Source organism: Carettochelys insculpta, chromosome 4 (assembly GCF_033958435.1).
Source record: "Carettochelys insculpta isolate YL-2023 chromosome 4, ASM3395843v1, whole genome shotgun sequence".
In the NCBI taxonomy this organism is placed as follows: Eukaryota; Metazoa; Chordata; order Testudines; family Carettochelyidae; genus Carettochelys; species Carettochelys insculpta.
Window position 1 is genome coordinate 89,083,124 of NC_134140.1, and position 25,944 is coordinate 89,109,067.

At 44.2% G+C, this 25,944-nt stretch overlaps 1 protein-coding gene across 1 annotated transcript in view; it reads left to right on the forward strand.

Moving 5' to 3' along the window:
* Positions 1-323: 323 nt before the first annotated feature.
* Positions 324-25,944, forward strand: part of RNF150 (ring finger protein 150) — a 185,445-nt gene continuing 159,824 nt past the window's right edge. Inside the window, exon 1 of the mRNA XM_074993277.1 lies at positions 324-2,130. Within this exon, the coding sequence (XP_074849378.1) occupies positions 1,671-2,130 (460 nt within the window). The 5' untranslated portion in view covers positions 324-1,670. The remainder of the gene's footprint in view (positions 2,131-25,944) is intronic.

Consider the following 25,944-nt stretch of genomic DNA (forward strand, 5'->3'; position numbering starts at 1 on the left):
ATGGTGAGCCATCTAGTCCTGTGCATGGTCCCTTCAAGAGACTAGAAGCAGATGCTTCAGAGGAAGGGGAAAGCAAGGCCTTGAAGGTAGTTATGGGATCATTTGCCAGTAGGGAAAAGCTCTCATTGATAGCGGGCAGGAAAACCAGCAAATTAATTAAAATAACAGGGTCCACAAGGAGATTTTTAAAGTCCCTAACCCTAAACTGCAGTAGTACCAGAAAGATAGCCGTGTCAGCCTGTAATCTATCGAAACAAAAAAGGCAGCCATGTAGCACTTCAAAGACTAACAAAATAATTTATTAGGTGATGAGTTTTCGTGGGACAGACCCACTTCTTCAGATCTACAGCCCTACCAGAACAGACTCAATATATAAAGCACAGAGGTCCAAAAATTGTTATCAAGGTTGACAAATCAGAATTTTTTTTATCATTGTTGGCAAATCAGATTAGAAAAACAGGAGGGGGGTGAGGGGTGGGGAAGTGTTAGATCAAACATCAAAGTATGTGAAAGAGTCCTTGTAATGGGTCAGGTAATTGCTGTCCCTGTTCAAACCACAGGTTAAGGTGTCAAATTTGAATATGAATATTCGTTCCTAACATTCCCTCTGCAGATGGTTGTTAAAGTCTCTTTTTTGTAGAGCACAAACTCTCAGCTCTTTAACAGAATGGCCCACTCCATTAAAGTGAAGGCTGACAGGTTTGAGTAGTTGGAAATTTTTGATATCCCTTCTATGTCCATTCATTCTTTTTTGAAGACTATTCACAGTCTGTTCTATATACATGGTGTGTGGGCATTGTTGGCCCATGATGGCATATATGATGTTAGTTGAGGAACAGGAGAATGTGCCCACGATTCTGTGATTAATATGGTTAGGTCCAGTGATGGTATCTCCAGCATAGATATGTGGACAACGTTGGCAAGGGGCCTTGCTGCAAGGAAAAGTTCCCCCATTAAACTGCAGGTGTCTCTCAGTCTTTCCTCGAGTCCAGTGAGTTTCAACCATCTGCGGACCCCTAGGTCTTTCACAGAGAGGTGCAGACCCCTTTGGAAATCTGGGACGGGGGCGGCACCGGTTCGCAGCCACTGCTCTAGGAACTGACAGCCTTTCCCAGACCGCCTCAGACCTAGGCCGTTGCCCCCAGCCGCCACAACCCGGGGCTGAGCACCACTGGCTGCTCGAGCTTCGCGTCCTGCGCCGCCCGTCTCCCAGCAGGTGTCGCTGCTGCAGCTCCGCTGCGGAGCGCCGGGGAAGCGGAGCAGCCAGAGCTCTTGCCGTGACGCCGACGCCCCTCCCCTAGCCCGCCACACCAGAGCCAGCATCTCCTCTGGCGAGCCGCCCGCGCGGCTGCCCGGCGAGGGGGTGGAGCGGCGGAGGGCGAGGAGCAGCGGCCCCCTGCCCGCCCCCCGCGGCGTGCAGCCGAGACGCCCCCTCAGGCAGCCGGAGAGGTCCCGAGAGGCCCCCGCGCTGCCCCCGGCGGGGAGAGAGCAGGGCAGCAAGGCGCTAAGGCGGCGGGAGGCACCGGCGAGCCCCAGTGCAATGCATTACGGCTGAGCTTACCCGGCCGGCTCCTCGCACCGCCACGTCCCGGCCCCCGCCGCCTTGCCCAGCGCAGGCTCCGGGGCGCGCCCGCCCGCCGGGCCGGAGGCGAGGGGGCGGCCGAGGGAAGATGGCAATGTCTCTGATCCAGGCGTGCCGCAGCCTGGCGCTCTCAACATGGCTGCTCTCCTTCTGCTTCGTGCATCTGCTCTGCCTGGACTTCACGGTGGCCGAGAAGGAGGAGTGGTACACGGCCTTCGTCAACATCACCTACGCCGAGCCGGCGGCCGGCAGCCCGGAGCTGCGCAGCGAGAAGAGCGAGTGCGGGCGCTACGGGGAGCACTCGCCCAAGCAGGATGCCCGGGGCCAGGTGGTGATGACCGTCTCCGCCCACGACCGGCTGGCGTGCGACCCCCACACGCGCTTCGCCGCCCCGGGCGCGGGCAAGAGCTGGGTGGCGCTGATCCCCAAGGGCAACTGCACGTACAAGGATAAGATCCGGCACGCCGCCGCCCAGAACGCCTCTGCCGTGGTCATCTTCAACGTGGGCTCCGGCAGCGCCAACGAGACCATCACCATGCCGCATGCAGGTGGGTGAGCGGGGCGCCGCGCTACACGACCCGGCCTTGCCCGGTCCCGGGTCCGCGGCTGCCTTGGTGCGCGGCTTGGGGTCTGGTGGCCGGCGGCGCTCGCCGGTGCGGTGCTTTGGGGAGAGCGTCCCCCAAGATCTGGGCGCAGCTCCTAGCGGGGGTGAGCTGGAGGGACCCGCTTAGTCAGTTTCTCTATCTCCTGCCCTGGCCAGGAGGGAGCCGCGGTTCGGTCCCTCTGCCCTCTTCCTTTTTGGCACCCGTTTGTTTCGTGTCTCTTTGCTGGGCAGCAGTGTTTTTCTGGCCACCTGCACAGCTTCTAAATACTGTTCCCACTGCTGCTAGGGAGAGGAATTGTCAGGTTGCCAAGAGAGATAAACAAGAACATGCAGTTTGGAGGAAAAGCTGGGAAGTTTTGGCCACGTTGTGGACCTGTGGTCCCGTTGTGGGGCAGGTAGGCAGCTGTAAGTATTTTGTTGGACCATTAAGTTCCCGTAGCCCATGTGAGGCGGGGGCTGGGGGTGAGATTGAGCTCTGCTAGATGTGAAGGTTAACATTGTTTCTTAATTACTGGGAGGGGGGGGGATTGGGCAAAATAGGGAATGCAGCATCTACTATCATTTTTGGAATTATTTTCATCTGTGGGACCAGAGGCTGGAGAGTATCGGGTTTTATGAAATCCAGATGCCGATGTTTGTCTCAAATTGTGGTTTCCCATTCTTCCCTATCTGTCTTTGATGCCATGAGATGTGTGTTCAGGAATCCTGTTGTGGCATGAGAGAGTGAATGTAAACTTAGTCATCAAGAATGACAGCAAAGCCAGAACAAACACTGGGCTTGTCTTATAATGAAAGCACTGATTTTATAAAAATGTTTGTTTTGAAATTATATTGTTTTAAAGATCAGCTCATCCGATTTATTTTTAGGGATAGAGTCTGCTGCCAGGAGCTGCTAGTGTCTTGTGCCAAGAGCCTATGTCATGCAGATTAAAATGCCACCTATTAGTGGAATCTCTGGTTTGCATCCAGTAACTAATGGTTGTGCTTTCGTGCCAGTTGACTCTTAGTAGAAGAGGTGGTAAATTGGAGCATGGAATGCGTTACAAAGAATGAATGTTTTAATTTACGCTTTTATATTTTGCAATAAGTGAAATAGCTAAGAGGTAAAAGAGTTCTTTGCGTTACTTTGCTAACATTATAACCGTGCAGATATTGGACAGAACATTCTGAACATCATGCAGTCAGACTCCTAAGAAGAGATTAACTGTTTACTGAAACAAATTCATATGCTTTTAAAAAGGGCTCAAACAAAGGTTTTTTTTGTTTTGTTTTTGAGTTTTAAATCTTGAGTTTAGCTAGAACTTCTTGTGGCTTTTAAAATTAGAAGTTCCTAAGTGTGTTAAAACTGTTCTCAATAAACAGAATATGGTTTAGTTTCTACTTCCTATTACTTTAAGTATTGAAGATTATTTAGCAGGCAACATAACAGGAGCTTGACAAATAAAAGTATAAGCACTCTTAAAATTCAAGCTCAGGGTATTTCAACACAAAATAGGATCCACCATTTGCTCCTGTCTAATTTATTTTAAAACTACCAACATGTTGGATCAATTAATGGTTTGTCTGTTTAGTCTGCACTAAGGCTGGGTCTGCACGTGCCCCTTCCTTTCGAAAGGGGCATGTTAATGAGCAGGTTCAAAAGATGCTAATGAAGTGCTGCAATGAATATGCAACACCTCATTACCATAATGGTGGCCGCGGCAATTCAAAAGTGCGGCTTTTCGAATTGCGTGCCGCCCGTGGAAACGGGACTTTCCGAAAGGACCCCCCCCCCCCCCCAAGTTTTTGAAAGCCGTTCTTCCGATCATAGGAAGAAAGGCTTTCAAAAACTAGGGGGGGGTCCTTTCGGAAAGTCCCGTTTCCACGGGCGGCACGCAATTCGAAAAGCTGCACTTTCAAATCGCTGTGGCTGCCATTATGCTAATGAGGCGCTGCATAGTCATTGCAGCACCTCATTAGCATCTTTTGAACCCGCTCATTAACATGCCCCTTTCGAAAGGCAGGGGTATGTGTAGACCCAGCGTAAATGTTTTTTTTCCTGTGCAAGTTGTGGCTTACCTAGAAATGGTGAAAGTAAAAAACCACTAGCAATTTAAAGTTGAAATCCAAAAGGAATGAAGCAATGATTTATTACTGTTCTTGGCTTCTGTTTTTAGAAAATTACTAGTACTTTTATCTGTTAACATCAGGACAGCTTCTTTAATCTTACCTGGCACCTTGCACTGAATTGGTTTCTATTAGAAATGCTACTTTCTTAAGCTTGGTCTACGCTAGGCAGTTAAGTTGATCGTAGATATGTAATTCTAGCTATGGCAATTGTGTTGCTAGAATCTACTTATCCGCAGTCGACTTGGTTGGCTGCCTCAGTAGAGGGAGGTCGACAGGAGAAACTCTTCTATTGGCCTTCCTTACTCCTTGTGATATTGAGTATATTGGTTGACTGCTGACCCCAATAGTTCGATTTCATGGGTTTCTACCAACATGAAATTGAACGCGGGAAGATTGACCCTAACCACGTAGACTAGACATAGCTAGAGTAAGGTATACTCAGCTGTGTGATTCTGCTATCTGATAGGTTAAAATAAATGAAACTTAAATAAATATTCTTGTAGACTGTGACCAGCCTGATCATTGAGGCCTTGAAGCTAATTTATTTTTCAAATTAAATTTAAAACTAGTTCTTCAACATTTTTCTCAAAAAAGCAATGAACATTTAGTTTTGTGAAGCTGGTGAACGTTCATATTGCTTATCTTAGGAAGGGCCTGTTTTCTGTAGTAACAGAGAGGTAGCTGTGTTAGTCTGTACTCCAACAAAAGAAAGCAGGAGAAATTTAGCACTTTAAAGACTAACAAAATGATTTATTCAGTGGTGAGCTTTCTTGGGACAGACCCCCTTCATCGAATCAATTTCGTTTCCAATACAGACTGACATTTATTAAGTACAGAGGATGCCCAAAAAATGCAATAAAAACTAACAAATCAAATAGGATTGAATGAAGGGGGTGAGAGACAGGGGGATGTTAATTGTCCTGTCTGAGATAATTATGAGCATCAACGGATGGGAAGCAGTCCTTGTAATGCGTGAGGTAGTTGATGTCTCTGTCCATACCATGTGTTAATGTGTTGAATTTGAATATGTACTCTAACTCACAAATCTCTCGCTTTAATCTGTTGTTAAATTCTTTGTGCTCCAGGACACACATTTTCAGGTCTTTACCACAATGGCCCACTCCGTTGAAGTGCTCACTGACTGGCTTATGTGTATTGAATTTCTTCATATCTGCTCTGTGTCCATTTATTCTTTGTCAAAGGTTTTGCCCAGTCTGTCCAATGTACATAGTGTCAGGGCATTGTTGGCACATAATAGCATATATAATGTTGTTGGAAGTGTATGAGACTGTGCCATTGATCTTGTAACTAACACGGTTAGGTCCAGTGATGGTATCCCCAAAATAAGTATGTGGACAAAGTTGGCAGTGGAGTTTGTTGCAAGGAAAAGTTCCAGGATTAGTATTACTGTGGTATAGCCTGTGTGAGAATCTTTCTCAGGTTAAGAGGTTGCCTATAGGAAAGGACAGGCCTGTCACTTAGAGCCTTCTGGAGTGCAGCATCCTGATCCAGAATAGATTGTAGATTTTTAATGATGCATTGCAGGGGTTTGTGTTGGGGGCTGTAGGTGATGACAAGTGGTGTTCTGTTTTCTGTATCATTGAAACACAGGTATTTTAGGGCTAGGCCTACTAAAATGTAATTAAAAATAATGAAACATAGTTGTAAGGATGGTTTGGTATCTCGTAGGTCCTGCGTAGGTGCTATCTGAGGAACTTGGAAATCCAGGGACTAATTTTTCCTTACCCTACATCTGCTGTCGTGTTAACACCAAGCCAAAGTAAACATAAAAAGGGTGTAAAATCAAAACTGCTACCAGTTTGGCTTGTTTGTATTTTACACTCCGTTTGGACTGATGTCAACAGTGGCATATGGCACAGGGCAAGGCTGAATTGAGTTTTCAGGCCAAGCACATCTGTTGTGTGTGCTGAAGCCCATATGCAGGGGAGGTGCGAGGGGTCCCTTTAATCTGCGGACGTGAAAAAGCATGCGCTGCCTGTGCATATTGTAAACCCTTGATTTACTGGACCCCGGTTTAGCGGACATCGTAAATAACGGACTGCCGCCAGCCCCCCTCTACCCACCGAAAGTAAATGTTAGCAACTCACCGCTGTCGCTGGAGTCACCCCCACGGCTGGAGAGGCCACCAGAGGACCTGCCAGAGCACTTCTGGGGGGGAGCTGCCAGAGTGGCTGGAGGGGCCACCACGTCAGGGGCTGCCACATGCTCCTCCGACTGCATGGTGGCCCCAGAAACTCTGGTGGCTCCTCCAGCTGCCACAGCGGCAGCTCCGGCTCCAGCTGCAGCAATGGTTCCAGTGAGTCTCTGGCATTTCTTGGGGGCGGGGGTGCTATGGCAAATACAGTAAACTCTCGGGTTTTAACAGACTTTTGTCATTAATGAATGCCCCTCCCCCTAATTAGCCTGTTGAATTGGGGGCTTATTGTACAGTAAACCCTCGCTTTAATGGTGCCCTATATAATAGACTTTGGAAATAATGGACACTGTCTGCCAGCCCCCCTCTGATCCCCTAAATAAATACTGGAGACTCACCAGAGCCGCTGCTGGAATGGCTGGGGTTGCTGGGGCTGGAGGGGCCATTTCAGCGGCTGTGGCTGCCGGGGCCAGAGTAGCTGTGGAGTGGGGCTGTGGCGCCGTGCAGGAGCTCTCCTCCCCCAGCCCCATGTGCGTGGAGCATGTTGGTGCCGGGCCGCTGCTGCTTGCAGTGGTGCTGAGCAGCGGCCGTGGTGTCAGAGGCTGTTGCCCGCTGACAGGCTGGGAATGGCAATGCTCTCCCTTCCCGCGGGTGGCTCAGAGCTGGGGGGCTGGAGATCCCACAACGCTGAGAGCCGCAGGAGGTGGAAGGAGCCAGCCTGGCATTCAGCTCCTCTCCTGGTATGGGGGAGAGAGATGGAGGTGTGAGGGAAAGAATGGAGCGGGCGGGTGGTGGGGAAGGAAGTTAAGGGGAGGGCAGGGGACAGGAGTGAGTGATGGGCTGGAAAGGTCAGGGCATCACTATACAGTACAACCATTCAGATATAATGGACTTTCAGCACTAACGGACACCCCTTCCCCACCATTAGTCCGTAAATTGAGGGTTTACTGTACTGTACAGATATACTCTTCCACTCAGTCACTGAAATGTGTCTGCATTCGCTACTGTAATTCAGGGTGATAGTTCCTTCTGATCTTACACACATTCAAATCTGTAAGAAACTGCAAAAAGATTCAGTTTTGGTACATAGGAGAGGTGCTTTGAAACAAAACAGGCATTGAATATGCAGTCAGAGCCTATCATGGAGCTCTTCTGCAAACCCTAAAACTTCTCTACAGCTTTTTAGTGCCATGTTGCTCCAGGCAAAAGTTTAGATTTGCACTGAATTCAAACTGTGCCTTGAAATCTTCACTGCCACAGGCCTGATCCAGAGCTCAGTTGAGTCACAGGAAAGTCTCCTCACAAATTTCAGTAGGCTTTGGATCAGGCCCCAAGTAAACAACCGAGACGTGTCGACTTTAATTCCAGTGATGTGCGAAAGATGTGCTGGGTTTTTTGTTTGTTTATTTCCTGATATGTGTCTGATATTCACAAATGAGGGACAAATCTTAGGCTATTCAGTGAAAGTCAAGTGTATATTTTAGCAAAAGGTGTCAAATTAGTGCTTGTTCTTATACTTTTCAAATAATTGTAGATTTAGTGAGAAGTGCCAGATCAACAGGTCTAGAAAGTGAAGTCTTCTGTTTATTCACAGAATTGCTAATACTCATACAAACCTATTTGACCTCTTTTTAATTTGCCATTAATATTTGGTATTTGTTTTTTTTTAAAAGGGGTGTCTAAAATCCCAGATCCAAACATCAAAGACCTTATAAAGGGCCAACCCAAAACCCTAATTTCAAACCACCTTGAAACTGTGTGTATTCAAAATTTGCATCCAAATACGAACTTTCCCAGATCTAGGAAGTGTTTAGAGTTGGCCCATAAGAGCATAGGTTGAGCTGCAAATTCTGATCTGAACCTAGATTTGACATTTTGTTTTGTGCTCCTCTCCAGTATCTGAAACACATAGATGATGATCAGCTTTTATGGTACCCTTTGTGTAAATCTGAAGATTTTTGTCTTGAATTAAAACGTAACTCACATTTCATTCAGATGTTCTTGGGTCATTGGCTACATGTCTATAAACCAAACCTCAGAGAAACAGTGGTTTTGTCATGTTCACTTGCAGAAAAACAAACTTCCTTGAACGAATGTCAGTACTGGTGCTGGAGAGACTCTCAGTATTTGCCCTTTAAATGATGAAGATTTAATGAATTGACTGTTTTTAATTTGTGTTGGTCTGAAGTACAGCATAGAAGCTGTTAGCTGGAATGTGCTTACTTTCATTTAAATATTTTTAACTTATGGAAGAGCAAGTCATCTAGAATTTCTGCTAGGTTCAGAAACTTATGTCACTTCACTTCTAAATATTGAACTTTCATGGGAAAATTTGTATTAGGAGAGATTTGTCCAGGATGGTAATCCATAATGCCAACTAGGCCTTTTGAGAGTTTGCCCACTTAAAACAAACTAGCAGTTCAGATTTGAAAAGCAGCAAGCCGCTTTTCAAAATTTTGATAAAATATTATATATGGGAGTCTATTCACGAGGGCTGCGTCTACACGTGCACGCTACTTCGAAGTAGCGGCACCAACTTCGAAATAGCGCCCGTCACGTCTACACGCGTCGGGCGCTATTTCGAAGTTAACTTCGACGTTAGGCGGCGAGACGTCGAAGCCGCTAACCTCATGAGGAGATAGGAATAGCGCCCTACTTCGACGTTCAACGTCGAAGTAGGGACAGTGTAGACGATCCGCGTCCCGCAACGTCGAAATTGCTGGGTCCTCCATGGCGGCCATCAGCTGGGGGGTTGAGAGATGCTCTCTCTCCAGCCCCTGTGGGGCTCTATGGTCACCGTGGGCAGCAGCCCTTAGCCCAGGGCTTCTGGCTGCTTCTGCGGCAGCTGGGGATCTATGCTGCAGGCACAGGGTCTGCAACCAGTTGTCAGCTCTGTGTATCTTGTGTTGTTTAGTGCAACTGTGTCTGGGAGGGGCCCTTTAAGGGAGCGGCTTGCTGTTGAGTCCGCCCTGTGACCCTGTCTGCAGCTGTGCCTGGCATCCCTATTTCGATGTGTGCTACTTTGACGTGTAGACGTTCCCTCGCTGCGCCTATTTCGATGTTGGGCTGAGCAACGTCGAAGTTGAACATCGACGTTGCCGGCCCTGGAGGACGTGTAGACGTTATTCATCGAAATAGCCTATTTCGATGTTGGCTGCACGTGTAGACGTAGCCATGATGTATATTATATTACCCCTATTATGAATAAAGTAAATCCATTGGAAATAATAACTACATATGGTTGTGTCAAAATTGTTCTGAACAGCATGTATATGTGACTCACGTAGTCTGAATTCCACTGTATTCTGCATGTATGGTACATGTCATCACTCATCTTTAGTGGCATGTTGTATGTGGAAAGGTGTATAACATCCTGCATGGCAATGAGAGGAAAGTGCTTTTAGGAGTTCTGAAATGGCTTTTATTTGAGTATTATTTGTTAGTAGTGACTGTCAAAAATATTCTGTTTTATAATAAGAGCAGAGAATTATCATTCTTCCATTTGAAGTCACTAGCAAAACTGAAGGTGATTTCAACAGAGGCAAGATTTAATCTCTGGTCTCCTGTGCAGGAGTCCCTTTTTCTGAATCACTCTTTGGAAGCAACAGCGCTTCTGTCCCACGGTCTATCGAAGTCTCTGCCCTGTTATTTCTTTAAACATATTGTATAACATACAGATAGACACTTTGATACGCTTTCTCCTGCTTCAACATGTAAATCTGTATTTATTAAAACTAAACTTTGAGGCTTGCATAGATATACAAATTAGAATTTACATACATGATCTGTAGAGCAAAGGTACTATTAGACTTGCAATATATGATATATAAAAATATCTTTTAGCATACGAATAGAGAAGCCATGGCTGTATAGATCATACTTCAAAGAACTTTTGTGAATATTTTTCTGAATACTGTGGTTAAAAGCTGAGAATAAATATTTGGACTTCTCAATCTTATAATAAACAGAATTTTGCTTGTCTTCAGACTCAGTGAATGCTGACAAAGTGGTTATTTGTGTTGTCTTAAAAAAACAAACACACAAACTATGTTTAACTCATATGAAGGCTGTGTTGAAACCAGCAAAGTAAAATACTACATTCAGAATCAGGATTTTCATTCCAGCCTCATTCTTCCTGTGATAGCATCTGTGTGTAATACCAGATTTTCTGCCAGCTTCAGCCACAGCCTCGGATCTTATGCCTATTTTTTTTTTTTTTTTAAATCATGTGTCTCTTTGGCATGAAGATGTGTGTGCACAAATATTTTCACTTTCAGGTAAAGGCATACAATTTTTTTGTGAGTGCAGACATTGATGGACCTATTTCAGGTGTAGAAACAGGGAGATTGCAGTATCCCTTATTTGAGATTTAATTCAATATTACATTTACTTATATTTGGTGTTTAACACCTGATTTTTAACAATGGAGTGAGATAGTTATGCTTTGTGTTTTTGAGGCTGGATTTCTGAGTATGTGCTGGATTTTAGATAGTCTGTTTAACTCAGTAAAAATATCTGTGAAAATTAGTTATATAAAATGCATATAAAATGTGGAGTGACTTTGACTGAATTTTCAAAAGTACCTGAAGTAGAGAGAGAAGTCCCAATGGCTTTTTCTGGGACTTGTGCACCTAAGTCACTTAGGGACTTTGGAAAATACTTTAATGAATACTTAGTGGTATTCATAATGCCTGGCTTGAGACAAGACCAGTCCAAACAGGCACTGTACCACCTTCCTTACTCAGTTCTGCCAGTGGACATCACTTCTGACTTACGGCTCTGCTAATATTCCAGTTTTGGGCTTCTTTTTAGCAGAAGCTGTCAATTATGTCTACTTGTGAGCTGTCTCTAATATAGGTCATGGTTGCCAAATTCATGAGGACTGAAAACAGGGATGCATTTGGATTATGGAGATGAGGAAGAGAGCACCAAATTATTTGTAACTGCTACCCTGTGTTCCCTGAGGTGAAAAACCTACTCCTTTTATCTGCTGCATCCTAGGACCCTATGGATAACATTCATTGCTCCCACTTTCTCCAACACTGGATTTTTGCCAGAAAAGGCTTTTTGTGTTTTTCTGATTTACTGAAAACTTGCCTCTCATTTGAATCTTTCTCACTTAGGGTGTGAGAAAGGGATTCCAAACCCGTTGAATTCAGTGAGAAGGTTGCCACTCAGTTCAATGGGCAATGGACAAAGTCTTGAGGAGAGCATCTGGTCTATTCATTGAAGCGGTAGATTTATTGAGGTCTAGTTGGTAACTTTTATTGGTACAAACGTTACTGACTGACTTCTTTCCTCTTTTTCGCTATTTACCTGACATTCTGTGCTAGCCATTGTTGAGAATTGACTTGAACTGTTGCTAAGTTTGGTATATTGTATGTAGTTTATCCAAGAAGTATCACTTCCTTTAAATGACAGTACATTAGCATTTGTCCTAACATCTTGTCATTAATCTTGTACTCCATTTTGGTGTACTGTCCTTGGGATGACGGCTTACAATTGCGGCATTATTTGTTTGTTCTAGTACTAGTGGTATTTTGGTGTTAAAATGATACTTGCTAATTAGAGTTTTGATGATATTCTGACAATGCTGTTTATCACTATTGTGTTAACACAGATGCAGCTCATTAATTCATGCATTTACATGTCTGTGGTGAGCCCCAATTGCAATACATCTCTGTGCATTACTGCTAGGACATTTTAACAGAAAAGGTAAAAATGAATGTGTAAAAGTTAGCTTGCTTTCTTAGTAATAGAAAAATATCACAAAAGAACTGACTGAGTCTGTTTTGCCCAGACGGGTTGCCAGACAATAGGATACATTGTCATGCAAGAAACCTGAGTTTCAAATGACCTCTATCTCCTTATATCCTGTATTAGCATGGTGAAGGCTCGTGATGAGGGACAGTGCAAATACTTTTCCACATTCTAATACGTTGTTCTTACTGCACAGAAACCGTTTTAATATCAGACAAAGTCTATTTCTGCCCTGTCAGCTATATCCAAGGGCTGGATAGATTAAAGCTAGATTAATATTTAATAATTTCCAGTATTTTATCATATAAATTGGTAAATCTCCATTTAAAATACAACACTGAGGTGGTTCTTACTGAGTAACACTGATTTATTCCTCTACAACTAGATTTGTGCTTTGTAATGATAATGTTGGTAAACATTTCTTAAGCTGCTCTGAATCAAACTCTGGGTTCTTAGCTGTTTATTTGGTACAGCAGGAGGGGTACAATAGAAAATTATCACAAGACTCTTCAGATTGTGCAGCTCAAGTACTATTAGATGAGACTGAAGGCAAAAATATTAAAAGTAAGAGATAAGTAAGCCAGAAGTAACATATGTACGGGAATAAAATTTCATTCTGGTAACATGCACAAAGGAATGCTCTGGACAGAGCGGTGGGAAGGATAAAGTATAGTACAAAGGCAGACCAAAAAAAACCTCTTGCACAATTTCAGGGGACATTGGGTAGCTTAATAAGGGAAATTGCACAAAACAGAAGAAATAAAATGGGTGATATCTCTGCTGAGACTGTTGTGTGGGAACCAGATTTTTCATCTGGTGGAAAAGTCTTTTGTTTAAAAACATTTTCATTTTGAAACTGAGCAAAACCAAAAAAAGCTTCAAAATATCCTATAACAGAAATTTTTGAAATGAAATTAATTTCAGGTTAAATTTTTTGATTAAAATTGATACAAATTCCCTATATTTCATATAGTTTCTGTAAATTAACTTTTTTAAAAAGTTATTCTGAAATAAAAAATCAGACATCTTGGGTGTCGCTCAGTAACAAGTAGGACGGCTTCATGTCACCGTCCTCTTTGTGAGTCTGTTGATGGCTGATCAGCCCAATTCTGGAGCAGCAGATCTTATCATAAAAGGGACAGGTGTTGGTAGCTCTTGGAGGGGCATGGGGCTCTGTTTTATGCTCTTTTCTTCTTCTCTGCCTCTCCTCATCTGCATAGTGGCACGACCTCTCAAATTGTGCCACCCACTCATGAATTCCTGTTCTCCACTGGGGATGGTGTTAGGCAAGATTTTCCCAGGGGTCAACACCAATGCTGCACTTCAACATGCGTGCCTTCAGTATGTCCTTATATTGCTTCCACTGGCCCCCAATGCTGCTCTGTCCTTCCTCCAACTTGGAAAACAGAATCTGTTTTGGGAGGCGCTGATCAGACATCCAAACCATGTGACCAGTCCAATGAAGTGGTCGATGAATGATATTGGCTTCAATGCTGGTCAAGTTCAGATCTTCCAGGATGCTAATATTCATGTGCCTATGCTCCCAAGAGATAGTTAAGATTCTCCTGAGACAGCATTGATTGTATTGTTCAAGTGCCTTCCAAAGATGCTTGTATGTTGTCCATTTTTCACATGTGTACAGTAGCGTTGGAAAAACCACCGCATGGTATACAAGGAACTTTGGCTTGACATAATTTTCCCAGTTTTCAAAGACCCTTTGTCTCAAGAGGGCAAAAGCAGAACTTGCATGGCTCAGATGATGCTGGATTTCTGCATCAGTGTCAACTTTAGCAGAAGGATAACTTCCAAGGTAGGGGAAGTGTTTCCCATTTTCCATCAGTTCTCTATTGACATCACGTACCTTCTATTGAAGTCAATGGAGAACTGCTAGAAAATGTGGAACACTTCCCATACCTTGGAAGTCATCTGTCTGCTAAAGTTGAGATTGACGCTGAAATGGAGCACCTTGGTCTTTGTGATGCTCAGTGTGAGGCCAAGATTCTCGTATGCTTCAGCAAAGGCACTTAGATGGTCTGAAAGGCTATGGGAGAAAGAGCAGCAACCATGTTGTCATCTGTATACTGGAGCTCCATGACGGAGGTTGTGGAGGTCTTGTTTTTAGCCTTCGTTCTCTTGAGATTGAAAAGCTTCCTGTTCATTCCATAGACAATCTTTATGCCATCTGGAGGCTTGTCATCAGTGAGGTGAAGGGTCATGGCAATGAAGATGCCGAACAGTGATGGGACAGTGATGCAGCCTTGTTTGATTCCCGTTTTGATCTCAAAGGGGTCGCTTTGGCATCCACTCTTGCTCCATACTGTGGCAGTTATGTTGTTGTGAAGCAGCCTCAAGATGCTCTTGAATTTTTGGGGCAGCCAGTCTTCGAGAGGATAGTCCACAGGGCACTAAGATTGACTGAGTTGAATGCTTTCTTCAGGTTGATAAAACTAATGTATCAGGCTTGGCTTTGTTCACAACATTTTTCTTGCAGTTGCTTGGTGCTGAGGATCATGTCCACTGTTCCTCAGAATGGTCAGAAACCACACTCGGATTCTGGGAGAATTTCTTCTCAGAGTGGCAGGAGTTGGTTTGCAAGGATTCAAGCTAAGACTTTCCCTGTGGTTGCCAGGAGGGAGATGCCATGATAGTTTCCACTGTCTGACTTGTTGCCCTTCTTAAAGAGACTGACAGTTGGTATCATCTGTTTCTTATCCCAAGTTTTGAGACTCAGGAGGTGGAGTAAAGTATCAGAGCAGTAGTCGTGTTAGTCTGTATCTTCGAGAACAACAAGAAGTCCTGTGGCACCTTATAGACTAACATGTTTTGGAGCATAAGCTTTCGTGGGCAAAGACCTGCTTCATCAGATGCATGAGTCGGGGGGGGGTTGGTTTCAGAGGGGTATTTAAAGAGTATTTAAAGTCTTTAAATACTCCTCTAACGCCCCCCCATGCATCTGATTAAATGGATTTTTGCCCATGAAAGCTTATGCTCCGAAATATCTGTTAGTCTGTAAGGTGCCACAGGACTTCTTGTTGTTCTAGGAGGTAGAGTTGTTTGGGAAGCTCTGACGTGCCTTCTTTGACAACTTCAGCAGGAATTCCATCTGGAAAAAATCAGACTATTCCTTCACAAAAAACCTGTTTCACTCTATTGAAATTGAAGGAAATTCTTTCAAGGGAAATTTTGTAGCAAACAACATGTTTATGTGAAATACTTAGTTTTTGACAAATCTGCATTTTCGTATGGGGGAAAGCGTTCCATTAGAAAATTGTCTCTCCTGCTCTCCATGGACCCTATATTTAGAATACCCAAGCTAAAAGAGAATAGTTTATTTTACTGGATATTCTTGTCTCCTTTTGACGCATTACCCAATCCTTTCTTTCCACCTCCATCTGTTTGTTGCCATGGTTCTTGCTCCATTGTATTCTGTGTCCATCCTAGCAACATCTTTCTCAGTAGGTTCTTACATGTCATCTGTTGTCTTCCACCAGCTGGTATCGAATCAAGGGCTTGTTTAGGAATATATATGTATAATATTTGGCATTTGAAAAACATATCCAACCCACTTTCTCAAATGGTTGTATTTGCGGTCTGCTAGTCAGTCATTTATAACACCTTGGTGTCAGTTACTTTATCCCACCAGTGGACTCCAGATATATGAAATACGTTTAAGATTTCTGTTGTGGACTTTTAGCACATGCCTAGTTTTAGAAACATATGTCAATGTATCAGAGAGGTAGCCGTGTTAGTTTGTATCTTCAAGAACAAGAAGTAGTTCCTGTGGCACCTTATAGACTAACAGATATTTAAATATCTATACAGTATATCAATGTGAGCATCAGATGGCCTTGAATAACTTTGTCTTGGTTCTTATGTAAATCTCTTTATTTTTCCAGATATTTTTTTCCAACTTAGGCTCTCATTCTTTTCCCTGTTCTTGTTTCCACCTTTTGGAGTTGGTCATTGGCAGTACTTGTGAAACTTATTAACCACGATGTATTCTTCACTGCTGATCTCATATACCTGATTGCAAATTCTTTTTGACAATAATGATTTTCAGTTTCTTGTGGCGGATACTTAGCCCATGCTTTGGTGTCCTCACATTTGAGTTAGTAGTAGTCTTTGGGCGGGGGGAAGTGGTCTTGTATTCAGTATGCTGTGGGTGAGATATTTGGGAGCAACCCTCTCGCCCCACTTACAGTAGATTGGAAAACATTATAAAATACCAATTTTCTGTGAGATGTCCATATTGTGCAACTATGTTTTATGAAAGAGGCTTAGTGAATGCATTGTTTATGTTTTGGCTTCTTTTCAGAAAATTCCTTTAGCTAGGCTTTTGAAAATTTACTGGAAGGAAATGGTAAAAGGAATTAACCAGTTTGATGTATTGCTGTTTTTACTTTTACATATGGAAATTGTCTTTTGATTCTCTGTTTCTTAAAAATACAATAGATTTTAAAATCTTTCCTCCCAAGTGATTTATTGATTAATGTTTATAAAATGAAGTACATATACATTTAGTTTCTGATAAGAGAACTATAATCAATTATACTAGACTAGGTCCGTCAAAGTTTCCATCTCAAAGTTCAGTTTTTAATTTGACACATTTAAGTGTTTAGCTGTACTATTTCCCAGATTGTTTCGTAATGTAAATTGGAAAGAGAGACCACAAATAATTTACTTCCATATAAAATATGGTCTGCAAACTCTCAGTCCAAGTGAACCTTTTTTTCTGTATTAAAAAAAAAAGGGCTTTTCAGTTACAAATATTAGAAGTGCACAGTCATGCAAAGTTAAATTTTGGTCCTGAGAGTTGGTGTAGGAGGGACTCTGTTGCACTGTTACATGGAAGGAAGCATTCAGCCTGCATAAAGCATGATGCTTCCATGACTAGTGTGAACTGGATGAGCAGTGACTCTTGCTACATCTTTTAAAAAGGTGCCCAAGTAGGGTGCCCATCCGTCCCATGTTGGCCGGGACAGCCCTGTATTTCAGGCGCCAGGCAGTTGTTCCAGTTTATTTCTAAAGAGGAGCTAATTGTCCCATGTTTGCTGGCTCCTGGCTCCCCAAGCCATGGGGAGCTGGAGCCCAACCAGCACAGCTTCTGCCAGGGTCCTAGCTCTCTGTGCTATTGGGGTGCCAGGAGGATTGCCAGCATGGCTGGCTTGGATCCTGCTCCCTGCTGCTCTGGGGAGCTGGAGCCCAAGTGACACAGCTGCCACCCAGCTCTCCGCTGCTCTGGGGAGCCAGAGCCTAAGTGCTGTGGCTTCCACCTGGCTCGTGGCTCTGGAACTGCGGGTAGCTAGGAGCACACTGACACTGCTGGCCCAGATCTGGCTCCCCGTAGATTTGTGTTCCCCCCTCCACCACCACCACCCCCGGCCACCCCTCAGCTGACCAAGCAGGTCAGGAGGCACAGTACCAGTGCCGATGGTGGGACTGGCCGGTCACAGGGCAGTGGGATGACCTGCAGTAGCTCCAAAACTTCCAAATATGGGAAGGACCCCTTCCTGGAGTACTGCACCTGGCTCGCCCCTGCCCTCCACAGACAGGACACTGGGCTGCGGCAGCCACCCCCCTGCGGAAGCGGGTCGCCATCGCCCTTTGGCACCTCGCCACCCACAACAACTGCCAGTCTGGTGGAAACCAGTTTGGTGTGGAGAAATCCACCATTGGAGGGGCAGCCTCCTGCAGGTAAGGCACCTGTGGGCTGTAGGCCTTGCATGGGAGGGGTGTGTGTACCACTCAAGGGGGACCCTCAGGGGGTGGGGTTAGGGGTTTGAGGAGTGTGTGTGGTGGGGGGAAAGCCCCATCCCACAGGGACAGTGTCATCCTACTCTCACACAGCCCTGCTGCTGAGAGTGGGGGTGGCCTCATATGGGGGGAGCTCCCAGAGAGCTCAGGGGGAGGGCTGCCCTCTTGGGACAGAGGGGTGCTGTCTCTCAATACCCTCCAGGGACCATGGGGCAGGGGCCCCGCAGCAAAGCCCTGCAGAAGGAGCCAGAACCTGGGTTTCCCTGGACACCAGCAGCAGCTGGCCAAGGAGCCCAGCGGGGAGTGGGGTGACGGCTGCAGCAGGCATGTGGGGTCAGGTGGAAGGGGTCCTCCCCTGGTCTGGCAAATTCTCTCCTTCAGAACTGGTCAGATCCTGATGGTGCTGGACAAGGAAGGTGCAACCTGGATATATATTTTAAAAGAGGCATGTGCCACTTGGTGCTTGGATTTTCAACTGCATGCATTCTATATCTTCAGGCTACGTTGCCTACTTTATTTATTGATTGATTTTGCATCCCTGGTCAAAACACTTGTTTTGCTTCTTCTGATATTTACCATTGTATATTTGACCATCATGATCATGTTGAATCTGTCTGTGATGATGCTGGGTCCCAATCCTGCTTTCCCAGTTGGCGCAAATTTGGGCTCACAAACCTACAGTAGGTGCCCTTTCAAATGTCATCCTTACATACTTGTCTCATTTTATTTTTTTATTTTTAAGAAATCAGTTGTTGAATGGGCATTTTATTCCTAAACTCAATCAGTGAAACACTAGAAATGTGTGTTCTCTGTAAGATTTTTGCATCTAGTTGTTGTTCCAATGAAAACCCGAGTAATTAAAATTTTCTGCCTTCAAAATTCAAGCTTGTGTGGCTAGGCTGAGCTTCTGTTGGAGCTGCAATGTCTGCACAGCTATTTATAGCATTTTAGTTTGAGCCTCACTAGCGCAAGTCTGTCTGCCTATACTGGCTGCCAGACAAAGCCTAGACATACCCTTTCAGGCTTCACTTACCTGTTTTAAAGAAACACACACACAGAAAGAAAAAAATATTTCCTGAAGGATGTCCTTAAGAACATCGAGGAAAGATCTCAATATTTTATTGCCAATGACTGTTTTCTATGCAGACAAAATATTTGTATGTTTTTCTCTTCTAGCCTCACTTCTTAGCAATATATTATCCCTCTGTGCATATGTTAAAATCTTTTCAGTAGTCTGTGAACAATGGCACTTTAAATTTGAGTATTTTTCTATTGCAACTGCATGTCTTTGGTCCAACAGTATATCTAAAATATGAAGATTGGATACAGCCATCACATTATGTACACTGTTGGGCTTGAATGAAGTGTTCAGCTTTCACTTCTGATGCCTCTTTAAAAGGTTTGCTGCATTCTCCCTGTCTTACAGTTTTACTCAGTTACATCTGACTGCATCAGCTAGGCAGCCTAGTTTACCACCAGTCCCTTCCTCCCAACATCTGTAAGTAGTCTCTCCCCTTCATTTAAATGAATCTTGACATACCCATATATTCTGTTTGTCTATTTTGTCATTTTCTCTCTCTCTCATTTTTTTCCTCCCTCTCCTGTCCTTGTTCGGGGGACTCTAAAGGAGCTCATGTCAGGGACTTCAAGGCTGGGCAAGCAAGGACATTTTGCCATCACAGATGGGGAAATGTCATCCTTCTGCTCTCAGATGTGTCCCTGGGAGTGTAATGCAAGGCTGCCCTGGCCTTTTCATCCAGCATTCTTGGGTGCTGAGGAGAGGAGGTTATGGAACATGGTGAAGAGGGCATGTGGTTCATCGTGGGCTGCAGTGGGGCTCTGTCCTTCTTTACAAGGCGCCACAGGAGCTCTGTTTGCTGCTTCATCAGCTGCACCATCTCCTCCTGGGTCTCTAGTTCTTGCCATCTGTGCTCTCATCTCACCTCAAGATCCACTCTCCTTTCTTCCTGATCAGCCCACCTCTCCTCCAGTGTGGTTTATCTCCTTACATTTAACTGTGCCCTGTCCATGTGTACAGCTTCCGTGTGCTCTGAGAACGTATCTTCCTGTGTTTGCTTTCTCCTGAAGATCTGTGCCAGTCTAACAGCTGGTGGGGCGGGGGTGAGCAGTGGTCAAAGAGCCTGTTGTGGAGCACACTGCAACAAGACCTAAGTGAAGGCCAGACATTAAGGAGATACGTTTACTGTAGATAAGTTTAACAACACACAAAGGAATCTCATGAATGAGCCTCTGTGGGAGATGATGATGGATACCATGAAAAGACAAGTTTTGGCTTTTAAGCATCCTCTGTGCTGCAGGTACTACACAGAGGTCTTAAGAGATCTGCTTGACGTGGTTTGCTTCCAGCTATGGTAAGGCACAGACTGGGAGCAGGCTTTCAAACCTGTGAATGCAAAAGTAGTTTCTGCAGTTGTGCCGTGGATATGTGGGGAAGGAGAAGAGGGGCTGTGGCAATGGTGGTCACTGCGTATGCCTGGCTCTCTCAGTCACCATTTCCCCCCTGCCCCCCCCCCGCCCCGCAACCAGCTAGGCTGGGACAGTAAAATTTCCTTTCCCCCAGCAACCTGGGGAGTGCAGGAGGGTGGTCCAGACTTGGCAGAGCAGCTATATAAGATGCATGCCTAGTGCTTCTTCCCCTGCTTCCTCTAGGATGCAAAAAGAGAGATTAGTCTCTTAAGACTAACAAATGTCAATAAGCAATGGGTGCTGACTGAATGTGGGCACAAGGCTGGTCTTTTTGCTTCACTGCTGTGTGGTGCCATGATACCAGATTACTTACTAGTGGCTTGGCGTGGAAAGACATCCTATTTAGGGAGTTGGAATGGGGCACACTTCCCCAAAAACCTTGTGAGAAGAATTAAAAGTACCTGTCTGAGAGCTTTATGGAGTGTGCAAGGATCGGTGCTCCGTCCTCAGACACGCTAACAAGTTGGCACGGGGTAGGGCTGTGTAGGTATAGCATCTGTGACGTAATAGCCTTAGACCAATTGTAACATGATTGAAAATCAAAATTCACCAGACATGCCCTCCCCACCATCAGGGTCCAGCTGCAAAACATCCTCAGAGGAGGGAATTGTAATGCCCATCTTTGAGAAAGGAAAGGAGGACAATCCAGGGAACTATAGACCAGTCAGCCTCACCTCAGTCCCCGGAAAAATCGTGGAGGGAATCCTCAAGAAATCCATTTTGGAGCACTTGGAAGAGGGGAAAGTGATCAAGAGTAGTCAGCATAGATTCACCCAGGGCAAGTCATGCCTGACCAATCTGATTAGTTTCTTGTATGAGGTCACTGGCTCTGTGGACATCGGGTAGTCAGTAGATGTGATATACCTTGACTTTAGCAAAGCTTTTGATACAGTCTCCTAAAACATTCTTGCCCATAAGTTAAGGAAGTATGGATTGGATACATGGACTGTAAGATGGATAGAAAACTGGCTTGGTGGGTCCAATGGATAGTGGTCAATGGCTCAGTGTCTGTTTGGCAGTTGGTTTCAAGTGGAGTGCCCCAAGGATCAGTTCTAGGGCCAGCACTGTTCAACATCTTTATTAATGACCTGGATGAGGGGATGGATTGGACCCTCAGCAAATTTGCAGATGACACTGAGGTAGGGCATCAGGTAGATACGTTAGAAGGTAGGGATAGGATCCAGAGTGAGCTGGACAAATTGGAGGATTGGGCCAAAAGAAATCTGATGAGGTTCAACAAAGACAAGTGGAGACTCCTACACTTTGGACGGAAGAATACCAAGCACGGTTACGGGCTGGGAACTGACTGGCTAAGTAGCAGTGCAGCAGAAAAGGACCTTGGGATTACAGTGGAGGGGCTGGATATGAGTCAACAGTGTGCCCTCTTAGTCAAGAAGGCTAATGGCATATTGGGGTGCACTAGGAGAAGCATTTCCAGCAGATCTAGAGAAGTTATTATTCCCCTCTACTCGGTGCTGGTGGGGCCACATCTTTTCTGTGCAGGGCTCCTTGAAGATCACTTAAAATCATACAGTCATATGACTGGAAGGGACTGCAAAGGTCTGCAAATTGGCAGAGGGTTGGCTTAGGACTGGCTGTGTCTAAATCATCCAACAGAGACAGCTATTCAGTCTTTTTGAAAACCTCCTGTGAAGGCACTTCTATGACTTTTCTGAGCAGTTTGTTCCATTGTCCGACCACTCTTTAGTTTTCCCAGAGGTTTAGTCTAAATTTCTGTGCTGCACTTTGAACCCATTGTCTCTTGTCCTGTCTTTTGTTGAAACAGAAAACAAATTTTCTCCATATTTGTTATGACCAATTTCATGTTTCCTGTTTAATCTCCTCTTTTCCAAACTAAACATTCTCTGTTCCTTCAGGCTTTGCTCACGTGGCTTTCATTCCATCCCTTTTATCTGGATACTTTCCATGTTTCTCGTCACCTCTTTTTTGTACAGCACTGACCAAAATTGTATATAGTATTCCAGCAGAGGCCAAAACTCAGTAGACTGATTCTGTCATCTGTCTTCCATGCTATGTCTATTGAATTTGTATGTGTGGTGGGGTTTGTTTTTTTTTTTTGGCCTTTTGGTTTTTTTTTCTTCAGTGACAACTAATATTGAGACTGTGATCTACCATGTCTCCTGCATCTTACTTAGCAACCCAGTTGTCTCCCTTTTTGTCGTTGTGCATTTGTTTTTTTCTTTCCAAAGTGTAACAACTTACATATCTCTGGTGAATTTCCTTTTCTCGTCTATTACCCAGTTCTTCAATTTACCAAGATCCCCTTTGAATTTTAGCCCTGTCCTTCTAAGTGTTTACAACGCTATCCCCCATCTCAGCTTGGTGTCATCTACAGTGTGATCAGTGTGCTCTCTGCTTGTATGTATGCAGGTCCCTGTGGAATCCCACTCCAGCCCGCCTTCCAATCTGATTTCATTCATTAATAGTTACTCTTTGTTTGACCACGCGTGTATACATTTACTGGTGGTTCTATTCTACCAAGCCACCATTTCAGAATGTTGCATGGGACAGTCACTGATCTGATCTGGCTGATTCTTTCAAAACTCCCTTCCTTTCCAAATTCCAATAATAAATACAGATGGCTGCCTCAGCTTCTTCCTAGCCATGCTCAGCAGTCTTCACAATGTCCGTCACTGCTCTGCCTTATACTGGAGGAATGCTTAACTTTACAGATCTCTACACACAAGCACATCTGTTTTTAAAATTAAATTGCATTTAGTATCTGCAGCAGAGATGCACAGTGTGTGAATGATAGATGAGGAAAGAAGAGTGTAGATCAGATGTTGTATGCAGATGGATTTGACGACAACGCCCAATCAAATCAGAGTAATTCACAGTAGTCAGAATGGAGAAGTTTGCATACCTAAAAAATAACTGTACAGTGATCTACTCTTACTAATAAGGGAATTGCATAATTGAGGCACATGCATTTATTTAACAATTATCAACTGTTCAGTATCTCTGCATCTTGAGTGGTTGAGCCAATTCCGTTCTCAGTGTAATTATTTTAAATTTTTTGCTGAATCTTCTTTACTGATTACACTCCTTCCCCTTCCCTTGTGGCCCCATCAGCATATCAGCGTCACGTCACGCCGAGAAATTCAAGTAGAGGCTGTTTAATGTGCCTGATTGTATAAATCAGTACCAAATGGAACTGATTCTCTGATTTGGCAGTGGATGATGTAGGGGAATGTGGACAGAGGATGCTGATTGACATATGATGAGAGAAAGGAAAAGAGCAGCCAAGAGTGAGAGAAGGAAAATTGACTAATGTGCCACACACTAAATATTTGTACTCATGGTTGGTTTACCCTATCTACTTGCAGAAATGAACCTGGAGCTAAATTACTGGCCACAAGGTTGTATTTGCTATTATGATATTTTAAGGTTTTCCAGGTAAGAATTTTATAATCACAGGAAGATGTGCCAGTCCAGCCAGTAGTTCTGATTAATGAACATCTTAGGTGTCTTAAGTCTTGTGCCCCCAGTGCCCTGGGGACGTGTAAGAGTCTAATTCTGAGAAATGCTCATCCCATCAATGCAAATTAAGTTCAGTAGAAGGTGGTGGCACACAGCACCTTGTAGGATTGGATCCCAATGCCTCTCAGATGTCTCGTTTTAACAAAACCTAATTAAAGCCAACACCTCAGAGAATTAGCACAGTTTTGATTAATTTGAAGATTAATCTGGGTGTTCATGTTGTTACTTTGTAAAACATTAGTATAAACTTGTTTTTAATAGATTCCACTGTTTATGATTGTATAGTTTTTATTCAAGTGAAAAATATTCTGTTTCCAATGGTAATTGGAATTTCTCTTGTTTTCAGTCATTAATATTGCCATATCTCTCTCATTAGAGAAGATAACATAGGCAATACTTAAGTATCCTAGATTGCATTTGTTGTCTTTTAGCCTTGTACTTGTGATAATGTTTCATTGAGACAATGACTTTGGGGACCCATTGTCACAGGTACTTTGAAGAGGAGCACAAGCAAATTGTTGGAGAGAGCTGTAGGAAGTTCAGTGGATGACCTGAGTATCGCTATTTGTAGCTATTCATCAGTTGGCAGAAGGCAGCTATGTTCATTGTGTGGCCAGTGTAAAGTTTCTGGAGTGACTTACAACTGTGAGTGCCAATACAGTAAACTCCCAGCTTACGGGGGTTGTGTTCTTGCGCAACACCCATGCAAGTCAAAATTTGGGCAACCTGGGGGAGCCAGGAAACTGACCATGCAGCAATGCTGGTCAGTTTCCTGTCTCCTGTGAGTGGCAGGAATCCAAGAGCCTGGCTCTGGGCTGCCCACTGCTCACAGGACAGGGGAAACTGACCAGTGCTGATGCGCTGATCAGTTTCCCCGCTCCTCTCAAGGGCAGCAGCCTGACTCCTGGCTCTGCCGCCCCTCTCCTGTCAGAGGAGGCTTCCCCCCAAGACAGGAGCTGCTCCTGTCAGTGATGGCAGCCGAGAGTCAGCTGCCATCACTGACAGGAGTGGCAAAACTGACATGGGCAGCACTGACCAGTTTCCCCACCACCCAGAGTTTCATTAACCTGAGATATGAGCATGTGTATCTCGGGGGTCTCCTGTATCAGGCGAAAAAAGCAGGCCAGACTTCCTGATTGGAGATGTGTTAGATTTCATCAACCTAGTGCCAAGTGTAAATGCTGAAAGTACTTTGTTCATTTTAAACTGGAGCCACAGTCAGTCACCTTAAGCACTCTGGTCTATCTTGCCCCAGAGGAAAAGCTGGACTAAGTGTTGCATGGTCACTTACACTAAAAATCACAACTATATTTAGGTTACAGCCGGCCCCAAGAAACCAGCCAATCATTCAGCATCCCTGTTTTCACACCACAGATGGTGGTGTCAGCCAATTCTGTAGTAAATTACTTAAAGTTTTATTGGCCAAGGAATTAGTTATTTGGGGGTAAAAGCAAGTAAACCATCTGTACAGGTGAATCACAGTCTTCTACCACACTGCAACCTTTTGAAAGTATCCGCAAATTTCCCAAAAATATTTTTGGACTACCGGGGTAGCTCTGGGGGCTCCTTTTTTTTGTCCAGTTATTCTGTCTTGTTGTTATTCAACAGTACAGAGATGAAGAATATTTAACACGTGTCTATACTTATTTCTTCTCACAGAAGAACCAGTTGACAGTTTGGCTAGCCATATGAGAGAGAGAGGAATAGGTTTAAAATCTTTGATTTCTCATCCTTATACAAAATAACAGTTGCTTTGAAATGAGCAAGAGTCAGCACTTTCCTGCTATAGTTGTTCATTTGCATTACACAAGGCTTTTGTTTGATGGGTTATTTAGTCACAGGGCATATACAATTCAGATGTTTACTGATGCACTATGACATGGGGTATAGTTAAGTGAGAACAATACATGCAGAATGCTATAAGTTTTTCTTTTTTTTTTTTTAATAATACTAAATACATTCTTATCAGCTTATATCTAATATATATTTTGA